The sequence below is a fragment of the Teleopsis dalmanni genome, chromosome X (genome assembly GCF_002237135.1).
Source record: "Teleopsis dalmanni isolate 2A chromosome X, ASM223713v2, whole genome shotgun sequence".
Classification (NCBI taxonomy): Eukaryota; Metazoa; Arthropoda; class Insecta; order Diptera; family Diopsidae; genus Teleopsis; species Teleopsis dalmanni.
In genome coordinates, this window is record NC_051848.1 from 36,163,716 (window position 1) to 36,189,639 (window position 25,924).

The 25,924-nt window shown below is 29.1% G+C and overlaps 1 protein-coding gene across 2 annotated transcripts in view; it reads right to left on the bottom strand.

The window, feature by feature from the left end:
* Positions 1–25,924, bottom strand: part of LOC119687710 (receptor-type tyrosine-protein phosphatase N2) — a 78,164-nt gene that overhangs the window by 16,257 nt on the left and 35,983 nt on the right. For both annotated transcript variants that reach the window (XM_038102123.1, XM_038102124.1), the window contains exon 2: positions 23,743–24,072. In XM_038102123.1, the coding sequence (XP_037958051.1) occupies positions 23,743–24,072 (330 nt within the window). The remainder of the gene's footprint in view (positions 1–23,742; positions 24,073–25,924) is intronic.

Consider the following 25,924-nt stretch of genomic DNA (forward strand, 5'->3'; position numbering starts at 1 on the left):
ACTGTTCCGAGATTCAATATAAAATGAAAAATGTTCCAGAATAAAAGTGTCTAAAGTAGTAAAGCATTCATTTGGCATATAGGTAAATATATTTGGAGAACATAAATATATTTGTAAAAAAGTGACAAAAACCCTGGAGTTTGAGCATTGAAAGTTTGTGCAGCTTTGGGTACTTGTGGAAAAACACGATATAGTCATTGCTTTTAATTTGACAGGCATGAGTTCTAAGAATCCAAACAAATTACATACGGACTTTAAACTAATTGATAATAAATTCTAATATTTCCTAAGAGCACTGATGATGAGAACTTGGCAGTACTCGAAACAGCGTTGTTTGGTCAGCTAAATTTCAATAAATTAACTAAAATGTTTGTTCTTATCTTTTCTTTACTATTCGAATCCGTATAACGTACATATATAATTAATTTTATTTAATTTCTATAGAATTAAAATTTTGATTTTGATAATTTTCAGTGTTTATTTAGAGTTGCTATTCTAAATTCTAAAGTTTTAATATAGTTTTTTATTTTTCTGATTTATATTTGCTAGTTTAACATTCAGGTAAATAATTTCAATTCAAAAAATGTGTAGTCGATAATAGAGGAAGAAGAAAATTTATGATTGCTCAAGATAAACGTAATCTAATCACTGTCTGTGCAAGTAAACATTTTACAAAATTTGGTATTAGCCAAATATTCTTGAATAAAGTGAAAAATGTACGATTCTGCTTAAAAATTCTTTATAATCATCTTTAATAAAGCACATCAAATGTTCATACCTTTTATATAGAAAAATTCCATATAATTAAAATTGAATTAAAAACTAAACTTCAAACAAATGCAAAAAGAATCTCTGAATAATGATTGCCTTGGATCGCTGGCAAACGTAAAGGAGGAATGTTACTCATACCACCCGAGAGCCAAGAGAATTTACGCACCACAAATTGTATGTAATTTCATGCTGTGAAGATATGACTTATAGCATTTGTATTTGGTAGATGAAAGAGTTAATGTTTTTTGATTCCAATAAACAATTTTTCAATTAAAAATTCCTGTTATTATTGATTGTTTAAATATCAAAGTAGGTATTAAGTATGTACTTTCAGAAAACAACAAGTTATGCTCTAGCTTATTATATCTCAACAAAACGAAACTATGTGAAAGTTGTGCAAATAGAAATTCTTCTGAATTTAGTTGAACTGAAGGAAAAGTTTCTGAAGCAACTGAGTTTAAGTAAATGAAATATTTGCAAATGTATAAGATAGTTGGAAAGAAAAATATTTGTACATAAATCCAAAATAAACCATTTTCAGCCTCTGTTCACATGCATCATAATTTCGCAAATGGTATTAAATATATTCGTAATATGTCATATGCATTAAATCCATCAATTTTCAGTTATGTAACCGAGTTGCAAAGTTTGCTATTCTAAGCAAACTAATGCCCCCTACACTGTTTGCCATAATGCATTTAATATTCCGCATGGAAGCTGCAGCATTTTCATTGCAAATCTGCTTCAAGTACATAGAAGCAACATTTAAGTGAAATCGTAGCAACTCCAACAATTGCAAACAATCAAAACCATTCGCTATTGCCTTTCAATATGCTGAACTCACAAAATTCCCATTGTCTATATCCACGTAGCCCACACACTTACGAGCATCATCATTTGTATTTGCTTTCCCTTTTAATACTTTTCAATTTATAAGTATTTTTTCCATAGTGTCGCATTTGCTGCATTTTCAATTTATATGCTTTCTTTGCTTTCTAGTTGGGAACGTTTTCGTGATGAATTTTCCGCAATACAACAATGTTGGTGAAAATGTAGCTCTGGTACTGGCTCAGACCCAGAACTTGCAGACAACTATTTGTACGTGAACTCTATGTGAATACTGTTAATGTCGTTGAGTGCTGGAGTAGTTGCTGTGAATGCGTATGCTTATTGTATTAATGATGTCCTTCTGATCCAAAGAGTATTGCATAGAAACAAAAACGAAATTTAAGGTGTGACCAAAAACTGACGAATCTTTAAACACATATTCCCTGTGCAACAACAACAACAATAACGAATCAATCATATGAAAGCGAGTGATGTCTTAAGTATCGTTGTAGGCAGCTATTCGCAGATATATTTCGCAGGAAAAGTTTTTTTGGGTATTGTAGTTGCTACTGTTATTGTTGTCATTTTTCTATTTTGTTCACTTTACTTTTAAAATCCTATAAAGTTTCACACGATGTCAATCTAAATGTCACATTCCGCTCACTGCACACACACTATACGAGTAAACATCCTACACCACTTAATGCTCCTCGCATATAGCACCCACGCAACACACGAATTTCGTCTGAAATGCCATTAACATTTTGGTTCGTTTACAGTGCATGTCAGTGCATTGATGGCAAGTATTAAAAATTGATCCTTGTGGCTCGAGTACGCTTTCCTATTCGTCCTTTGAGTTTTCTGTTCCAAGTTTTTTCTTCTTCTCGTACCATTATTATTTATAACTTTCGGTTTTTTACTCCCGCTCTCCCGTTTAGCCATTGTCATAGCTTTATGTGTTGGCAAAGCTATTTGTTAAGTTTATGGTGCTGCTTCCGTTTCCTGCATTTCGTTCATTTCCGTTTTTCAATTAGCATCACGCTACGTGCAGTTTAAATTTATTTGCGAAATATACATATTCTACTTAGAACTGTATATATACTTAGTCCGTTATTTCATGAAGTACTACTTGGTTTACTAAGCTGGTAGGCTTAGTTTTTAAGTGAGTCTATGCATAAAAGACAACTGTGCGGGAGTATGGGAAAAACTCAGTTGCAGTGAATCCAAATCTATGTTTAATATTTATGAGTTTATATTTCTAAGAAAATTTGACTATAATTTTCCGAAAATGTCAATTTATATGTTTACATTTGGATAAGTTTACATTTCAGCTTTACAGAGTTCCAAGTAATAGTACATCATGTCCTTGAATGTATACAGTCGGTCAGTTGAGATTGATTGCATAAAAATTTTTTAACGCAGCGACATCTATACTTGAATTAAGTAAGAGAAATGATTTTCTTTTACTTCTTGTTATAAAGATTAAGACAAATTGAAATTTATTGTGATGTCACTCTATATCCAACAGTTCCAAAAATGTTATACTACAAAGACTTACTATATTAAAACTTCTTTTAAGTTGGACAAAAAGTGGATTAAAAGCGTACAAAATGCTTAACGATATGTACAGAAGTAAATGTATGTATCACTTACAGATTCTTTGTCGGTTGGGTTGATTTCATTAAACTTAACGGGCGAGAAGAGCTTTGAAATATGAACAGGTACCTTTGCTGAAACGCATTTGTAATGAAGATAAGAAAATGGAGAAAGTTGAAAGTATTCATCGGTTTACTGAAAATTTAAGCTTATCGAATGTTGATCGAAAGCGTAGGAAAACAGAAGATGTGTGAGTGCTTTATGCCACAGACTGTAGACAGACTAAACACAGACTAAAGAGTCTTGTATTGTAAAGACATTTTCAAAAAGTTCTATAGAAATTTCTTAAGTCAGATGTTACTGTAACTGTTGATCAAGTGTGATGTTTCTAAGATGACATGGAAGTGACCACAAGAATAAAAAAAGAAACTCGAAAAAAGAATGAAACCCGTCAATCGAGCGATCACTGTAACTGCTGATCAAATGTGATGTTTTCAATATAAGCAGAAAACGAAATATAAGGTTTTGACATGGAAGTGACTATAAGAATTAAAAAAAAAAATCTTCTAATATATGCTCAAGGCTTTGCCAGAACCATGTTTAAATTTTATGGGTTCTTCTCTTTTTATACACTCAGCATTATCTTCAGCATTAGCATTGGCAGGACTCTCGCCTTTATAAATGCATCTAACTGGCTCTAGCTTGATCATTCCTTTACCCATTATTACAAGGGATTTTGAAAGCAAAGTGGTTTTCCCTCCATTTCACCTAATCTTACCAATATCCCAAAGCAATCGAGCAAGCTGCTATTGTAGCTACAAAGTAAGTATGATGTTTTGAATACGAGTCAAGAACCATATGTATTGGTAACATATGTTATGGAAGTGATCAGAAAGTGAGTAAGGAAAAAGTCTTTCAGATGGGCAAAATAATACTAATCATTTTTCTCAATGCAATGAAAATTATTCGGAAGGAATTTATTTCAAAATATCAGATGATGTACTCGAAGAGTTCTATGAAAATATTGTTACACTGTTAGTTTTTGTTTTCTTATAATGTATCATAGATCAAAACCAACACGGGAAGTAAATTTTCGACTAAAAAAGATCAGTCTTATTGATCATATGTTGGATAGTAAGATTTGGCTTCATTTGGATTCGAGCAATTGTTTAAATATGATTTTCAAACAGAAGACGTTGTGATATGACCTCCCTTATTGAAAATTCTTCGACTGGCATACTATAAGCAATTTGGGACGAAGTGTAAAAAAGGTTTATTGAACCTTCTCAGTGCTAACGCCATTTTAGTATATAGGTTTTAAATTATAATAACACTTTTATATTAGTATGATTAAAGCTACTTAAATTAAACAATTATAATTTTAAAGGTTGTTTGATTAAAGTTATTATTAGTGTATATTGCTGTATATTGAAAATGGACATCTAATTTTTTTTTTCGCTTCATTGACATAATGAAGATCGAGGATATTAACGAAATTCTGATAGAGAATCAAATAACTGACCCAACCAATACATATTAGACCCAATAAACTCTGATAGTATTGATTTTGTATATGTAAGTTACTAGTCCATAAATTCTAGTGTAGATTACTTGTAAATATGGCCGTCATATCCTGTTGCGCTTTACTGTTTATTGTTTTTCGCTTCAGTTCTTTTTATTATTTATTTTGCACAAAAATCTACAAGAAGGATATGATGTGCCTTTCCTGCTGCTTCTTTTGTTAATATTTCTTCGTCATTTTGACATGGCATTTGTTAACAACACAACTGAATTATATACATATATTCATACATACATATATATATATATATATATTTATTTATGTATATACTTATTTATGTATACATAAATTGATATTTATTTGTTTGTCATGTACTGTGCATCCGTTTTCTCTTTTGTTTGGAGGAAGAAAATCAATTTCAGTTCTTATCACTTTTTAATTAACTTTAAAAAAAAAATGCACAATAACGTGGAAATAAGAAAAAGGAGATAATTAACTGTGATAAGTTGCTTATTTTTTCTTCTTTTATTATATTTCATTTCTATTATTTTTCTTTCTGTGGTGAAGAAATTGGCAAAGAAAAGTAAAGCAATTAAGACAACCGCTGTGTTTTCAAAATGAAATTGTCCTCTCAAATCACATAATCATTCTTAAATTATAAGTAAAATCAGCAAAATTGCACTTCTTTTTAAAATAAGAAAAGTTATTAGTATTCAATGTAATTAGGGTGGCCTAATTAAACTGAAACGATTTCTAAACTTTTTAAACTTTTTAGCCAATGATTGCATTGAGTTCATATTTTACATAATGGCAACTGATATTATTGTTGTGAATTTTTAAATTTTTGGAAAATATTTAATCTATAAATAATCAATAAAATTCACACATTATAATGTGATTATAATGTAAAGCAATATTTAAGTAACAAATTGCAAGTCATTGCTCTAAAAACCCTCGAACATTACAAAGTAAAGAGATCGTTCGAGTCTCGAATTAGAGCGCTTTATAATGAAACCGATACCGATTGTGCTGCATTTTTATTAGACACGTTACAAAAATTTACACCTTAAATTAAACGTATGAGTGTGAGTTGACTGGTATATGTTAAGTAAATTAAACCGACTTTGAAAAAAAAAAAAAAATTGGATTCAATGGAGTTGGTTCCGAATATGGTCTGTTCTGATAAATTAAACTTTCCACTTGTGTTATATATAAACTGTCCGGTGGTAATAAAATTTTTTTATTAAACATTAGTAAAAAATTTAGACATCGTGATAAGTAGTTAAACATCATTGTAAGTGACGTTTATGACGGTGATTGCTCATGTACGTCTACTGGGTTCCTCCGTTAATGCTTTGGACTGTATTAACAAGGTAAATGTATTTGTTTACCACGTAAAAATTGCAGTTAGGGATGGAGTAAATATTTCAATTGGATTATGTACTGTCATATTCGCCAGTATACTGCCCACATCGCCACATTTTGACCACATATCAATCAAATTTGTTTATCAGATATACATTAAGACTGAAAAGTTTTCGGAAATTCTCATTTAAAATTCGCGCGCTGTATATTTTTCGATATTTTAAGTTTATGTAGTTTGGCAGCACTGTCCTTAATTACTATGCCAAAAATGAGCGCGATCTGTCAGACAGTTCGTTTACGGCAGCTGTTGAAACCAGTTCACCTCAGTAGTGCGTTGCGAAATGTCTTCGACGGTCGTACGACCGTCCTGAAAGGCTTTGTACCACTCATAAACTTGAGTTTTCGATAAAACTGATTCCCCATAAAGCCTTTTGTAGCATTCGCAACGATTCTGCACACGAAATTTCGTTCGAAACACAAAATTTGATGCAAACTCTTTGTTCAATATTTTTTTCCATTGTTTTTTTCGCAACGCACTACTGAGGTGAACTGGTTTCAACAGCTGCCGTAAACGAACTGTCTGACAAATCGCGCTCATTTTTGGCATAGTAATTGTCCTTAATTGCTGCCAAACTACATAAACTTAAAATATCGAAAAATATACAGCGCGCGAATTTTAAATGAGAATTTCCGAAAACTTTTCGGTCTTAATGTAAACCTACTTTTTTTCTCAGTGTGAGGCGCGGATATTTTTAATGCCAAGATTAACATTAAACAATATCACATATTATAACAACGACAATATTATTTATATTAAAAATATACATAACGCTACCAAAAAAAAAAAAAGTTACTAGAAAATGCGACCCAATTTTTTATATATTTTCCGTCATCCTCATCTACCAGTATCTTCCAGTAGATAACAAGGTATCAAAGTATTTTTTATGTATAGTATTTTATAAATATAATACAGAATGGTATTAAGGGACTAATGCTTCTCAATTTATAGCTATCATCGTTGTTCATTTTGTTGGTGTTCGAAAGTATTTTATTACTATAAGTACTACAAGACCTATTACAAAAGCACTGGAAAAAGCATACCTAATTTTGCCAGTAGTGACTTATTTTAGTTTAAATCTACTTAGAATCAGTACTCTGTCTAATTTATTACTGATGCTTTTAACAAGCTATTACTTGATCTGTCAATCATCTTAATTTAGAACGCAAGAGGTTTATTTCTTTCAAGACAAATGCATTTGTCGATTAACACATGATATCCATCGATATGCTGAAGGAAATTCCAGCTGAGTATGCAAAATACATTTCTAACATAGTTATTGAATAACTCTAATAGGTATTTAGGTTGATAGAAATTTTTAGAACACTTTGCATCCTACTACTTTATAAGACAAAATAAAACTTTTTGATATTTTTCTTGGTTTTGGGTAAACAATATTCCTTGAAGCTCTGCTAATAGAAATGAATATGGCCTATTCATCATTTAATTCATATTTTATCAATGCTCCAAAAATTTGAGATTAATCTTGATCGAATTTAAACTTTATACAAACTTTTAGATAAGGATAAAAAATTCTAAATCAGTCTATAAGTCACAATAGTAGGTATAAACCATATTGAAATAAAAAAAAATTGTTGTAAAATAATTTTATAAAGATTTATGGTCAGCCAAAAATTCAATTAATTAAAATAATATAAAAAAAAATAAAATTTTTGTTGTTGTAGTTCACTACTGTTCGAAAAACCCTCTTTATAAAGATTTATTGTAAAAATATAAAGATATTTCACCAAAGTCGTTCTCAATTTTTCACCGCATTACTTTAGTTTAATTATAATTATCTTATGAATTTATTGGATTTATCTGGAAACATTGCTGTGTGGAGTTTCGACAAAGCTTATAAGAAAAATAAAATTACATATAATTTATAATTTAAATAAATTTTGATGCTTTCTTTGATTTGACACAACAAAATATTCGTCAGTCAAACTAAATCCTACACGTACTACTTGGCGTATACGTAACGTTATATGAAAGTTGAAAGATTTATGTTAAAAATATAAAATACATAAAAGGAAAATGTCTTTTTTGAAGAAATAAATGGGTTAAAAAAAATAACATTGATGTCTTGCCTTCATGTTTACCTAGAGCAGCTAACATTATCCATTTTATCGTACAAAAATATTCTCTTCATTAAAAGTGTCAACATGTGGCAGTGCAGAATATTTCTTGAAAATGAGGGTATCATATATCAGGCGTATCTGTTTATTTGTAACGTTAACATTTACTAATATGTGGAATCATGTACACTTCAGATATGTACGTGTGATGTACTGTATGTCGCATGAAATGAAAAACACATTGCAAATAAATGCGCCATCATTTATCATATCAAAATAGAGCAGAGCATAGATGTGATATATAAAGCCATCTTAAATCAACAACCCTATTAAAATAGACGAATAATCCAAAGAAGGCAAATGACAAAGAGTGATAGAAAAATCAAAGACCTTGACAATTTCTAGTAATAGATTCAAATTATTATTATTTTCACCAACAAATTTGTTTTCTTTTTGTAATTTTTTTTCTTATTTTATTATTGTTATATATGTGTATTTTGTTGTTACCTAAATTTGTTATGTAGTGTTAAAAAGTAAATAACACTTAAGCCAAAAACAAAAAGAAAAAAAACGAAAAAATAATAAAATAAAATAATACAAGCAAAGCGGTCATATAGTCAATGTTGAAGATGAGGGCGACACATGTTAGTGTAGGTACCTCTCATACCCATTCATACACATTGTACCTACTCGTAGTGCTTGTATCTATACATAATAATAAGCAGGCTTCATCACACTGAGTGTATCATAGTCTCCATCGTTCAACTGCATATTTATTTTTGGTGAACCTCTTGGTGTGCCTTTTTTATTCAGTTTTTTTCTATATAGTAATATACATATGTTGTATGTTTTTTACATATGTACATATAAATAAGTGTACATATGTATATTTATATGCTGGTATGTTCAAGTGTTCGAAAAAATGCTTAGTATTATTTCACTTTAATTTTAGTTTGACAACAACATAACAAATGTCTTGCCTTAATTCTCTTTGCTTTTTTATGCTAGTCACCCTAGTCAACCCAGTCACCCTATTCGGAAATGCTGGAATGCAATAAATATATGTCAATAAGCTTTAAATTGACTTTAAGTCAATCAGTGTAGAAAAACTTAAAGTTAAATAATATTTTATTTAATAATATTATAAGTTTTGTGAAAAGTTGAATATTTTAACATATCATAATAACTATTTTATTTATTTAGATGTGATATTCAGTATTTGGCATATTTTCTAACTAAAAATTTTAAATATAAACATTTGGTCAAGTTATAAACTAAGATTTGCTATATAATTACTTCTCTTTATAGATGGAAGTATGTCTATTCTTAATATAATTGTATCATGAGATAACAATGTAGTTGAAGTTCCCCTGGTTTATTTTTTATTTAGTCATTTATATTACAATAACATTTAGTTTGGTTTAATCGAAGACACTGAATTTCAACGAAAATTTATTGAGAATGTCTTAGATTTGGCATGGTGTACACAATAGAAATTTGTTTTATGCTAAAGATTATTTATATCATTACTTTATTAAATATTATTAATATTACTATAATATAAAACATTGTGTAATTCAAAATTAAATTTATATGTGGTAAAGGAATGTAATAAAATATATATAGGTACGTACGACCAAGAACAAATAGAAATAAAATATTGTATATTTTGTTGGTTTCCCTAAAGATGACTATCGAAGACAGTCGAAATATCGGAAAAATATTTTAATAAAATACAACTTGTTTTTAAATATAAATAATAAATTATAATTTATTTATTTCTATTTTAATAATCAATTAGCCCGCTAATAAATTATTATGAAATATTTTTTTTTGTTAACATTTTTTAAGACGTACCAACCATAAGAAGATCTTATTTTATGATTTAATTTTCAAAAATGTAGAAATAATGAATGATATTGTGATATCATATATTATGTCTAATTTCAGATTCGAATTAATATAAATATTTTTCCTGCAAATATGAAAAACACTCATACGCCATGTTGTACAGTAGCTTTTAGAATTTCATGCAGTAGAAGGATAAATTAAATTTAATGCTGGTAAAGCTTAAATATTTAATAAAATACATATATTTATTTTAATATGTATATCTTAACTTATATAGCACATATGTTATACACTCATATGTTAATTTATATATATTTGCAGATGCACCTGTTCATCACTGAAACGTGTATGTGTTGGATGCAACTGAAGTACATACAATTGAAAGATAAAACGTAATTAAAATTATATTTGATTGATGAATTCCAAATAGATTGAGATATTGATTAAAATCAGCTCATAAATATTAATTTATTTTATTTAATTTTTTTTTTATGCATGTAGTTGCAGATAATTTCATTTAGTTTAATTTCATATTTTTATTTAATTTTATTATATTTTTATAAAATTTTTCTTGCAAAAAAAAATTGTAAAATCCTTTTAGTTTTTCTTTTTAATATTTGTGTAATATTTTTGTATAATGCTATCATATTTATTTTTGCCTTTTTACGATTTATTTATTTTAATTGATTTTTTGATGTTCATATTTAACTTGAAATTTGATATTAAAATATTTGCCAAGCGTTCGAAAATCTCATTTCAATCCTGCATTTCAGTAAACTTTCGTTTGATATTTGAAATGTTAATTTGCATCGCAAAAAGGATTTATTCATTTCTTTTTTTTAATTAAAATATTTTATAGATATTTCTCTTGCCTTTTACGGTTCTTGGTTAAAATGAACACAAATTGATTGAAAATATTACATTACTCAATTATATTCCACAAACTAATATAGAGAAATATATTATTTAAATTGTTTAATAAACTTAGTACCATTTATTTTGATTTTAAACAAAAACATTAAATTTTAAATTCAAAAAGTATTTAAAAAATGTTAACCGCATAGATGTAAAAACGTACTCAAAGAGTTTTAAAACATTATTAAAAAATGCTTCCTTTAACTTTATATAGATTCTTGATGTTAATGATTGCGGCTAAACAACTTTATCAAAAGATACAGTGTAAATGAGAGCGGCCATGAGAAAGACAGAGAGAGAGAGAGAGGGAGACAGAGAGATGTCTTGGAGGATTGCTTCGCTCTGATCGTCCATCAAGGTCTTCAGTTGAAAGCAACATCACTTAAATAAAGAAAATGGTGTCTGACAATCGTATCTCAAAGACAGGCACCTACTGAAATTTCTGAATGTTATACGGCATTGAGAGAGTAAAATCGTCGAAAAACTACAGTTTCGGGGAAAAACAACACATGAATTTTAGACCAAAACACGTACTATCTCACAAGGCTATCGTTTTAAAGGAATTTCTGGCTAAAAACTCCATAAAACTTTTTGAAAAGCTACTGTACTTGTCCGATATATTTGTTCCGACTGATTTTTTTTTTTTTTTTTTAAAACTCAAATGTAATGTAATTGTTGATTCGTATAATATAGTAGATTCCAAAAATGAACTTAAAAATATTTTAATGATTGGGTGATGTGACAGTGTAAGTATATTATTTCGGAAAAGGTTTGCTGTGAAGACGATATAGTCAATTTTGTTGAATAATAAATATTTTGTCTCGCATTGACTGATTCCTGAAACTATCTTGAAATAGTAGTTCAAGATAAAATTTGTTATGAAAAGTATCTTGATGTTATAAAGTCCATTTAATACATAATGTTATATTTCGCAGAAGGCTTTATTTCAAGTGCTTTTGAAATGCCTCTCACGATGCGATGATGTTACTTTAAAGTATTGTGTTTTTCTGATAAAAACTGAAAATTATCGCATAGTTTTTATTTATTGGTTAATTATCTGCACAAAAATACACTTAAGAATCATTTAACGAATTTTGGCAGTAGTCTAATAAGCTTATGTTCTCTATTCTATTTTGTATAGGTAGTTGAATTAGTTTGGTACACTGATAACAGAAGAGTAGTTGAATTAGTTTGGTACACTGATAACAGAAGTAATGCTATTTTAGTAAGGACTTTTATTATATAAAATGTAAATACTTTTGATTTTTATTTCCTTAATTAATATAATGAACCAAAAACGCTGTATCCAAATTTTTCTCAATAATACTAATATCTCCTTTGGAATATACTTAATGCCATTGAGTTAAATTATTTTATAAAATATTATAGTATTCATAGTTAAACTATTGTATTACTATTAACTATGCTTTAAATAATTGCATATGTTATACCTCATTTTTGTTTAATATATATGCACGTGTAATCAATTTGGGGCAATGTTAATTAATTTTAAAAAGTAATGCAGAATAAATAGCTGCAAAAGTTCTTTAATAATATTTTTTGTCGGCTTGACATTAAATTTGTGTAAGGAAAGGATATTAAAGTAATCAAAAACAAGCTTTAATATATTCATTTTGAATGCATTATTGCCTTAGGATCATTGCGAAACATCCTGGACACTCGTTTTGTTAGCCAAATTTTGACTCCCTTATCCCAAATATGTTGAATGGCCCTAGGCGAGTAAATAGTTTTGTTGCTTTGGTATCCGTACGTACGTGACTCTGCATATGGTTTATTGTATTCATATGTTCTATACGAAAAGCGCCTACTTTTACTATGTAAACAACATTATCATTATTTCGGCATTTATTTATTTTGGTTCTTGCCAGAATAAACACACTAGAAAAAATTATCGAATACATTTAAACTTATATGTTGCGTGTATACACATGTAAAATGTATCTGCATTTGCCATATCAAAATTCGAGGCTGGAATGTACAGTAAAAATGAATGTATAACGATTTTATAACTCAGAGCCATGAGTACTCTTTACTTATCCCTATTCTTTAGAATATAGTACGTTTTGAAGTTAGCTTAATGTAAAAGGAGTGAATTTATCAATTATTTCATTTTTAATTGTGTTAATTCCTAAATTACAAAATATAATACTAATAATTAAGATAAGTTGGAAAGAAATTAGTTTGAAGGTCAAGGACTCTGTTGAATTTTTTTTTTAAAAATTAAAAAATCATGTCTGAAACTAAAGCCGTATTTTAAAGCTAAAGATGAATTATACTACAAGAGAAGTATCAAAAGGCAAGAGAAACGTTACAATAATTCTATTATTTTTGAAAAAGGGAGACTCCATTGATGAATGCAGTAGAAATTGACTCCGATTAAAGAGTCACAACAGAAACTAAGCCATTTTTTAAAGCCAAAGATGAATTATATTACAAGAGAGGTTTCAAAAGGGAAGAGGAATACTAGTAAAATTGTTTTACTCGTGAAGCAGGGAGACTAAGTTCGTGAATAAAATTAAATTAAAAAAAAATTTTTTGTTTTATTTATTATCCTATAGACTTATCGGCCGATATGTTATATACCGTAAATACGGATGATGAATAAGTGTAGATCAATTTATATACACCACTAATTTTACAGTCTGGAGAACTAATGAAATATTACACTTAGTTTTTCAACCAATGAAATAGCAAGATATTCAAGTAAATATATCTAGCTCACAAGGATCGGTTTGTGTAGTTCTATTTGGTAGTATGTTTTGTAGACCCGGCCGTTCGTGGAATTATTAATTAAAAAAGGAAAGAAAAACATAGAGTATAATTACCTAAAATTTCTATACTATTATAACCGAATTAATTAAGGGATTATTACCTATGAAAAGTATATTACTTCTAGTGGATTTTTTTCATTAGTTAATCCTTTAACTTTAGCTGCTTTTATAATTTGTCGTTACGAAATATCTCGAAGTCCGGGAAATATTTTTATAAACTTTTTCTGTTGAATTAAATTTCTTAAGAATTTAATATTACAATTTGTGCTCATCACGGAACGCACAAAGTATGACATTTTGAAAGTGAAATTTTATGCAAATATTTGGCTCATACAAAACAAAAACAAAAACAAAAAAAACACTGAAAAAAATATTGAAGATTAAAATTCTTGAAAGTAAAATAATAATGAAAAATTATAAAATGCATTCATGACGTTAGTAAGTGTATGATGTGTGTGTGTGTGTGTTGGTGTGTTGGTGTGATTGTGTTCGTGGCGCCACACAAATTCTGATGCGAGATCACATACACACGTAATTGCACAGAAGCTACAAGTTAAATTTTACCTAAGAGAATTTTACGAGTACGAAATATTCGCACAACAACAATAGCAGCGTTTAATACAACAACAACTTCAGAATTTTCGTTGTTCACTGCAATTTGTAACTCTGCAGCAGCAGCGAAGCTCCAAAGCAGCGACAGCACTGCAGTAAGAAAAATAACCTTTTGTTGTTATGGTTTTTGGGTACATTGTTGTGTTGCTTTTTGGTTTTGTTGGTGTGTGTTAGTGTGTGTTGGTGTGTGACGGTGTGCTCTAGTGACGATGTTGAAATATGTGTGATGAAAATGTTGCCTTTTCACAGCTTTGCAGCAAAATTTTGTGAACACATTTTTTATCTCGTAAAATATTTATAAATGCAAAATTTATAAAACATAAACATTTTAACTTCTGGTCTACCTCTGAAGCAAACAACACAAACCCATGGGATCAGGAAAAAAAGTTTTAATTGTGTATGATATTTCCATTTAAATTATATATGATTTTCTAATTTAATTTCCAAAGTATTTTGGACTTAGGTTTAATTTTTTTTCCGTCGAAAAATTTTAAAAAATAAAAAACAATTTTATTTAAATAACTTAAATTAAATCTAAAAATTATTTCATTTAAAATATTTTCGGTTTTTTAATTAAGAACTTTTTAAAATCGAGACTTAGAATATATAAATCATGCAACAAACAATGCGTCTACAAATAGAATAGTATTGAAATCTAACAATTAAAAATACAAATATAAATAATTAATTCAATTATTCTACAGCTGGTTTATGATTACCTTCTTATATATACACAGCAAGTGAATTGGTTAGTAAACATTTTAACAGCAAATTACCAAAACTTCAGAAAAATATGTCAACATAAAAGTCAAGTACGGCTTTAGGTCAGTTGGTTAATGAGCGCTGACACTGAGCTTCAAATTTGGGAGGGCGCGAGTTCGATTTTTGGTATTTGCAGCCTTCAAAAATTATTTATGAATAATTACATACAAAAAATACTTTTAAGATCACTGATGATGGGTATTTGGCAATATTGGAAACAGCTGTATGGTCAGCCAAAAATTCAATTGATTAACACAATATAAAATGAATATTTGTTGTTGTAGTTCACTGTTTAAAAAACCTCTTTTCAAAATATATCTGAATTTATTGGACCTGAAAGTTATATCTTACATATGAGACACTTCTCATACACAGACAAAAAACAAGTAAGTTTTGAAACATTTTTTATTTTTTGGATCTTATATAAAACTTGTATATATTACAGACACATAAGGGGGTTTACCGAAATCATTCTAAATTTTGGCAGAATTACGATCAAAGTTTCCTTTTCTTTTGATTATCTAATAAATTATAATAGAAATATGAAATTTACAATAAAAAATACTTATACTATGTCACTAAAGTTCACAAATTTTCGTGTCACTTTATATACTGCAACAACCATCCCCTCCTATAAAAAATTCTCTTAAAACATTTTTTATTTAGTAAAAATATAACAAAATATTTAATTTTATATGTATTTAGTTTGTTTGTATTTAAAGTTACAAGCAAATCAGTTGAAAAACAGGAAAGTTATAATCCTGCTCTTAATTAAAGAGCATAAATGCAGGATCCTATTTCCTTGGAGGAGACTGATATTATAACTGTGTGAAAGGTTGAAACATAGATATTTAGAATTTGATAAATGATTTTTAGTGTATCTAATAAAAAATTTGTTAATATAAATAGTGATAATTTGAGAAAGAAATATAAATATAAGGAATAAGAAGTAAATATAAACGAGGCCATATGCTCCACTAAGACAAAAGGATTGCAGTGAGTAAGAGAAATAAATTATTTCATTTTAGCTTGGTGTTTCAAAAATTTTACATAAATTTAAATGAGGACGACAATAATAATAATATTAAATGAGGACGTGTCATTTTAATGTCATTAAAAATTGAATTTCCTTTTTTTTTTTCAGTGTCTTATCCCGAAGAACTTTAAAGAAAGTGGGAGTGTATACGGTTTAATCAACTTGAACTACTTCAAATAGTATACATATATATAGGTAGTTAAGTTGATTAAGAAATCTGTGTGACCTATTTTTAGGTGGCTTCCTCGTAGATGGTTCTATAAAGTGATTTTTGCCGCTCTCTGACATATATGTAAAATTGAAATTTCGTTGATATATATTTTTTAAAAATTGAAATGAAATTGCTTTAATATTATTAATATAATATAATTTTATTTTTTTTATAACAAAAATTAAAAAAAGTATATTTTAAAGCATAAAGTAGTATAAGCATTTTCTTTAATTTAAACGAAACAACTTAAAGTGGTGCCAAAAATTTTTCTTCCCGTACCGCCCCCAGCCTATGTCTGTTACTGTTCTTATCTTAAGTATTTATGTACGGTGAAACCTTTTAAGTAATTTTTAATGGCATTAATTAAAATTTAATTCGTAAGGAATTTATTTAAATTTAATTGCTTAAAGAATAAATCATTTTGTATGCTTGCATTTAAAGGAAGGATTAATTTAAATTTATTTTATTTGCACAATTAAAGTCGTCATTAAAATGACAACTGCAATCCAACCATCTTAAAATTTTTTAGTCACTTGTGTAAATAATTACATCGAAGGTAAAATTCTTGAAGGTAGCCGATTAATAAAAATAGGTGATAAAACCTTACAAGCAATGCATGAAACAAATTAAACTAAATTGGATAAATTTAATCATTCCAGTTATAATGAACTTTTTTAGTTAGTAACTTACACAGAGAGTGTTTAGTATTCTTTCTAAAAAAAATTTGAATTTTGTTGGAATTAAAACTAAAATTAATTTGAATAATAAAGGTAATTAAATGTACTTACTTAAAAGTGCTTATGAAGCATAATTTGGGGCTGTTTTCCTTGCTTAGTAAGATTTATATGCATAATTAAGGCATTTACTCTATTCACACTAATTATTATATTTCTGATTTTTAATATTCAAAAATTCATTACCACAAACACCTTCTATGGCGGCACTAAATACCGTATTAGGTATATTTTCACTAAGTTTTAATATGCAGGTGGTTGCATTCATTAGTATATTTAGCCTTCATCTCAACGATCTACTGTACATAAAACGATTGTACAGTAAAGGACACTTATATATTATCACCAAATTAAAACAATTTGAAGACTTTGAGATAACTATAGATCATATGAATCATATGAAACACATAGTAAATACAGTAGTATTATATCAAATAGAGAAAGGTGAGTAGAAAACAAAAAAGTAATCACTATCAAAGGTATATAGATAGTTCTAGAACTGAACAGGAATCAGACTTGGGAATTTAGAACTTTGAAAACTGAATATTCTTCGTCAGTCTGGATACAATGGTTGCAGTATTTTAATGTACATCATAATTATTTGTGGCAAACAACTACTATCAGAAAATTTATGAAACAGGTGGATAATCCTCATGTTAAATAGTCAGTCATTCATTACAACTTTAAGCTCGACCTTAAAGTCAGTTTTGTCAGTTTTGAGATTCGACAAATATTTTATAAAACCTGGCAGCTACGCACTGAAATGATACAATACTGGATACTTGCCACAATGGTTGTGATGGCAATGAACTTACGAACAAATTGATTGAGAAAGCTGGCAACCATATAAGTTAGAGTGAATTCTTGGAATCACCAAAAATTCTCTTATAATTCTAAACAAATCGGGACTTACTAATAGAATTTTGCAACAAGTTACCTTAATTGAGTTAACATTCTAGAACATTCTTAATTGAGAAAACTTTTGCTGTGCAAAACTCTACTTCTCGTACTACTTAGGGAATATTTCCTAAATCTGTATAAATTAAATATAAAAATAATAATTGGAGTGATAACCGATCACTGCCTACTAAATAAGCATAAGTTGCGTTTAGGACTTTTGATCACCGACATATGCACGAATCAGAGTGGTCAACCATAGATTTGGAGAAGATTAAAATGCTTTTAAATACAGATGAAATGAAATAAGTCCTTTGGATAATGCAATATACAATATAATGTAAGCAATATAACTTTAAGTATAAGACTCAAGGCAATTGTGGATGCTTTGGTCCACAATGTTATAGAAAAATAGATGTCGAATTATTATTAATCTATTAGAATATATATATTAGGAGTATAAAAATATAAAACTCTTAATTGTATTGACATCTTAATTATTTATATGCTGTTCAAAGTCAGTGACCATTTTAAATTATTTTTAAAAAGAAATAAATATTCTACAAAAACAGATATACGTAAAGAAAACTGAAATCAAGCCATATCCTCACCAAGCGTTTTTCTCAAATATGTACTAACATGCGAACGGTATAAATACTTGAGATACATTCTATATTTTCAGTTTCGAGTTATAAATATAATTCATATCAAATCAATGTCAAGTTCCAAATTGAACTTACGACAGCAAATATCACAAGTATGTCAAAATATTTTAGATGACATTACTGTCAAAGAAAAAAGCTAGAAAACCCTGAAAACAGTATTTTATGAAGTAGTTGTAAAATTTGATGAGATAAAATGCTTTAAATATCTTATTCAAAGAGTTTAGTTCTATTTAACATTCAATAGATACATTTAAACTTTTATATTTTATTCAATTTTAGTTTTGGTAAAATATGTTTCAATCTGCGGGGACTTATTTGATGGATTGAGTTTCATTGATAAACCAGTAATTGACTAACAGTCGAGACTGTCGTTGTTGTCTTTGAAACACTGTGACCAAAAATATAGATTTAACATATTCCTAAGTTTGTGAATGTCACAAGGCTAAAGCGAATTTCTATCTTAAAAAAAGTGGGTAACAGAATATTTCGGTGAAAAGGTTTGGATTCTTCACTTTTACATAAAGCACACGGAAACCCATTTTGTGTGAGAGACAATGTCCTACATATTTGCATAGTGATCTTCAAATTATAGAGGCATTTAATTAACAATAATTCTTTCTTTTTCTTCTTGGCTTTGATGACACGCAAGTTAGTGTATAAAGCACTTTTACTCTATAGTGTCTGTGACTACTTAGAAGATCTCTTGTAATAAGAGCTTCGTTGAATTCTGAAAATGTGTTATGTAGCACACCATTCTGGAGGTATATATGTATTGGATTTGATTTGAAAAAGTACAATTCAGGGTGCGCGCGTACAGAATCGAAACGTTTTAGGGCTCTATCTTTAATATACTTTTACACACTCCTGACACTTAAGACTTTGTCTATGGCTTCATTTCTGATGTATTATAAAGCTTTTAGCATACATTTCAGTACAATATTCTGCTAAATTTCAAGTTTCCTAATACTGAATAGCGCACCAGTGCCACAAGTAACACAGCCATAAACTAGTTTGGGTCTAATTATTTACTTATAGAGCTGAATTTTATTTTTCACACTTAAATTCTTTGGTGTCATGATTTTAAAGTATTCAGAGATACATTGCAAGTCAGCGTTTTGGCCTTTATATTATCTAGTCAAGTCCCTTTAAGTTTGGTGTGCATCTTGTATATATACATATAGTATATATATATAGTATATATACTAGTGCGTTTAGTTGTATTTTCAAAAGTATTTTTAATATTATAATAAATTTATTTTAATATTATTTTATTATAATAAATTATAATTATAATAAATTAGTAACTGAAAAAATGCAACTATACTAAAAATTTTTTATTAAAAATATATATTATTGCATAAAATTTAAATTCGATCTACATATTATTAGTTTAAGCGAAAGTTGGTTTATTTCCAATTAATTCAAAGAAATTATTATTTTAATTAAATTTATTTAAATCAAATAAAATATTTCCTTTGTGTTTACCTATTGTGCACACTGAATCTATATATCAAATAACCACATTAGTGTGAGGTTTTCTTAAATTGAAATGTTTCCAAGTGAAAATTATGAAAATATGGTAAACTGCATTTCGACGAAAGTGTCATTTCAGGGCAACCAGATAGCAAACACCCACTATTTATACAGTGGCTTATTAAATTTATGCTTCAGTAAGCAAAATCAATCTCGATGTGCATAATTTGGGCAAAATCATATCAAAGACTGTACTTAAGGCAGCAAATGCAATTTGATTGCGATTTGATGGGGCTGAGGTAGACACATTATTATTCAAGAATACACAATAATGCCTATATGCACACACATAGTTTCAAATAAACCAACACATTTGATGAAGAAAAAAAAATTCCTTTCGGCAAATAGCCAAATCAATAAATCCCAGGTAGCATCCTGTTGATATTATTTCAATTTTAAGTGAGAATTCTCGTACAGTAGATATGTTTAACAGTGCTACGTACGTATTAGCTGGTGCATGTATGCAGGTATACATTTACATAAATATCAGGACAAATGCTATACCATGCACTTGGTACATAATATAGCAACAGTTGTTAGTGCGTTTGGTTTAAATCAGCTTTACTCGCTTAAGGGCATATGAACTCATATTTTTGGTTTCAGCAGTTTTGCAGCTGCTACAGTGCACAATAACAGCACTGTAGCAGCGCTGTAACAGAACTGTAACCTACAGCCATGCATCCCATGTTATAAGCTTAAAAAGTATGGTATTGGCTCATATCCACCCATGACATACTCGTATATGTAATTGTGTGGCATATGTTGGTTTGTTTATTTAGTACACCTTTGTGCATTAATAGGCGTTTGTTTATTTTGAACTTCATATAGAAATTTAAAACTAGGCAAACATCAGCAAGTACAACAACAACAACATTTATAACAATAACAAACTCAATACTGCGAAATAAAAAAAAAACCAAAGGATTTTCTGTAAATGAAAAACGCACTTGTGTCCCACTTACTACTGGGCTTTGAAAAAATTTAATTTTTTCACATATTTGCTGATAATTCTTTTTATAACTTTTCCACTGTTTTAAGTTTACGGGGAGGCAGAGGCGAAATATTTGTTGCCATAACTATTACTTATCAAAAATGTTGAGGAAATTTCACCGATACACACATTTTTTTCAAGTTTATTTATATTTGTTGAATTATTGTTTCAAGCCGTCCAACCATCCAAGTGTAAAAATTAATAGCAAACATCATTGGAGCTGAATAAATATTTGCAAAAATAGGTATATAGCATTTCGCAGGATATCAAGCAAAAAATTGTTAAATAAATTCTTTTTAATAAATTGGTTTTAGGATTTTGTTACTTATATAGTGTTGGTAGTTTCCCGAATATATCTCTATCGGCACGGGTCCATATTATACTGATGATCGTTAAAAAAACATTTTACTTTACATTCTTCAGTTAGCTAAAGATAGATCAAGGTTGTGTAAAATACCGATCTACCTGATATTCATATATCACGACCAGCTCTTGAATATTTTTATTTACAGAGACTTTGTGAATATAACAAATCTACTCGATCCTTTGCATACTTGATCTTAATAGCCGATTTGCAAAAAAATGTGAAATTATATGCTTGAAAAATTTTTGAGTATGAAAACCCAACTGTTATATGGATTGTCTTGCTATCCTGTTGAAACTATATTTTCAAATTTCTCGGGAAATTGGTAATAATATGGATAATTGTCAATTTTTTCAAAAAGGTCGGACTTAACAACAAATAGCAGTAGATACTGTTTAAGACGTGCAATTATTTGTCTGAAAAATTTTCATGTATGAGACCTTATTTAGGATGTGAAGTGTAGCTTATGATATCATCCCGTTAAAAACACATATTTTTCTAACCATATTTTAAAATATTTTAAAAATGGCAGTCATGTGGCCTATTTTTCCAACTTAAAGGATAAGTATTTTAAAATGGTAAGCGTTAAAATAAATATGCGATATTTGGGACCATAGTTATATATCGGTGAAACGCTTCAACCAAAACATGAATAAGACTAAAGAAACGATACTTTGGTTAATTTAACCAGAAATCACTAATGGCATTCACATTTCAATCGAAATTGGTTTGGAACTGTTTTAATAATTTCAACATTCTAGCGACGAGAAATTCTATGTCTCTACTATAAAAACCTGGACATGAGGGGTGAAAGTAATGAAATGGTGGATGTGTTAGCCAAAAGGGATCAAAAACACCTTTTGTAGGCCCGGAACCCTTCTGAGCAGTATATTTTTGAGCACTAAACACCTAAATAAAATATGGCCCACAGTTATCATAAAATTCTTCAAAAGTTTGGAATTGGACTAGTTGGGTGAAAGGCTGCACAAAAGATCTTTCAGCCCGTAGTGGATGCCAGCCTATCCATAACCAAATTTTAAGTCTCAGATCAAAATGTTCAACTCGACGCATTCTGTTGGTTCAACAATACCATACGTTGGTTTTTATTGCTTTCTTCTTATTAAAGTTGAATAGATAGATGATTTTGAAATAGATATACTCTATTGTGTCGTTTTGAAAAGAAGTAATAAAACATAGAGAAAATTGGAGCCGTATACTTTAAAAGAACAAAGTTGATTTATAACAGAAGTGTCAAGAATCCGCAAAGGATAAAGAAAATTATTAGATTATTATAACTTCCTAATTTAAGTATTGGTAATGTCCAAGTGCCATTGATTTATTGTGTTGGGATATTTACAATATATTGCTTTAGACTTAAAAACCAATACTTTAAAACTGGACAATTTTAGGATAGATAATTTTGAAGCAGACCTACAAAAATCTATTTTCCTGATTTAAAAAGAAGCTACAAAGGATGTAGCAAAGTAAAGGCGTCTTATTGAAAAGAGCATAGTTGTGTTTTAACAGGAGGGATATCAAGGCTGATTATGATGAGTATAATGTCGAAAACTATGTAGTAAAAAAAGTATACAATCAACTGCGAGTATTTTGCTATTTAGTTAGGTTTTACTTTCCTAATAAAATACTAATTTTAAACTTAATTAGGTATATATGTAATTATTCTTTAGTAAACTAATTATTAGTTAAGTAAATTTTGTGTGAAACCGAAGCAAATCCTTTTTAATCAGTAGAATAATATAACTCTTTTTTCACTTCATAGTTACTTTAAGGCAAAAACAAAAGTTTAACGTTTGTATCTTTGATCTTTATAAAGGGTTAAAGTACCATCATTTTGGATGCAAGCAAACAAAGCTCGCAGTCAAGTTTATACTATAAATAATTTTGGAAGAAAACTACGAGTACCCGCAACCAGGAAGCACGTATAACAACCCTGACAAATTGAAACAAAGTAAATTGTTTGTAAAAACTGCTGCGGGTATGTTAGCTTACTTTAAAGACTGAAACTAAATAAAGAGTAAACCTATGGAAACGTTGTTGTTGCTGCAGTAGTAGTAGTAGTAGTTGTTGTTGTTGTCGTTGTAGTCACTGATGTTGCAATAATGCTTTTAAAAATTAGACAGCATAATTTGTATGTACTTACCAACGTTTCCTTCAGCGTGTACTGCATGTCCGAGTGTCAGCAACACCAACAGCAACTGCAACAATGTGGCAACTACACCAAAATGCAACAATTTATATGAGCTTGAATGTGTTGAGAACCAGCCTTGTATCAATAACAGAACGCCATTATGCTGCTGCTTATGCTGTAACTGTGGCTGTTGTTGTTGAATTTGATGCTGTTGTTGATTTTGGAGGTGTTGAAGTCGATGTGGTTGGTATTGGTGGTGGTAGTTGTGCTGATGTTGTTGCTTTTTAATACATTGTTGTAATTGTTGTTGTTGTACATTGCTTGCCATGATAGTTGGCCCACCTGTAACAAAAAAATTTATTTTTTATTTATACTTTTTTTTAGTTATTTTTGTTGTGTGAAATTGAATTGAACTGTTGAATAATGTTGAGTAAAAGTGAGTTAAGGTGAGTAAATTGGGTTACAAGCGCTGGGCTGAAATGATTTTTGACAGTGTTGAGTTGGGTAGAGCAAAGCTCAAATACGCTTGAAATGCTGCTATGTGTGTGCGTGACTTTAATAGTTGCCATATTTTTTTATTTATTTATTTACTTTTGAAGTAAAAAATTTTTAAATTTTTTTTGCTCATCAGCCTGTAAAGGCGTTTAGTTAAAAACGCAAACTAAGCGAACAACGCAATTTGCCACATTGCATTTTTTTTTTCAAGTGCTAAATAGGAAATTTTCTACATGGGTACTTACGCCAAAGGTAATGGGAAGTGAACAAGCGGAAGTTAATATGGTACTTAAGCTGATTTTCCATTTGCTTTTCCATTTTCTAGTTAGCAGTCCAGTTTGCTTCATTCATTTTTATACACCTTTTTCACTTTTCCACTCATTTATATTTATTGCCAATTTGTTTACAAAGGAAATTGCATTTTATACTTATAAAAAATGTATAAATTCTCCTCAAAGGCTTTTGAAACAAAAAAAAAACTTGGATCCAGACATTTTTCACCCAAAAAAAAAGCAGAAAACAAAAAATTGTTTACTTGTTTTTGTTGTTGTTATTGCAATTTGTGACCATTCACTGAGATTTTTTCTTGATCCGTTCAAGAAATATTTGTATTTCTGAACTTGAGTTTATTATTACTGGTTAAGAAAGTCATATACTTTCTATAAACTGCCAGTATTTGGTTTTGTTGGCAGTTGTTATGCTGTGGGTAATAAAAGTCAGCTTAGTTACATTAAGGAAATTGAATTTGTTTACATCAAGTTTTTTCTAAACAATGTTGAGAGACCTACTATATCTAATGACGTAAGTAATTTATACTTTCAGACTCTGCGCTCAGACATGTGTGACGTTAAGTAGTAATTTGAATATTTACGTGGGGTATTTAATAAGTTTTGGTCACAAAATAAATTGGCAGCAATTAAATATTATGTACTTTAACTGTAAATAATTTTACCCCGAAAATTATGGGCAAAATTCAACGAAACATCATTGTATCCAACAAAAAATACCAGAGAGGAACCTAACAAAAAAATATTAACTAAACAATATAACGAATTGGTCAAATATGTATAACAAAAATAATAAAATTAAGCATTTTTGTTTTATTTCTCTAAACTAAATATATGTTTTCCAACGATCGTGCAATTTTCTGACTACCTTATATTGTATTTAAATTGCATGCAATATATTCAAAATATTAATTTGCGGTTGATATATCTTCCACATATCTGCGAAAATGGTTTCAACGGTGAATGAGGGCAAAATTAAGCATATATCAGCTACTGGTACAAATGTCAAATTCAAATTTGTCAAGAATTTCAGCTACTTTGGCACTGCCGCACAGTGTAGTAAAATTAAAATTAGACAATTAAAATTCGGTATATACCGAACCAGTAGAGGAATAATGAAGTTTTCCTTTAATAATGTTTTTGAGATGAAGTTAAATATTTTTTAATCCCAAAAGCAATAGTAAAAGTTTAAGCCCAAATATGATTAACTATAACAGATAGAAAAATACCAATATAGTGCGACGGAAGAAGCAAAAATGAGTGCATCCTATACATTGAAAGAAGAATTACCATTGCCTATAAGTGCTACTATGGCCCAATGTTCCCCTGGGAACGTACTGCCTGTATATATACTCTATACCTATATATACTCTATAGGTTGCTCATCCTACTTATACTTCTGCATATTGCTG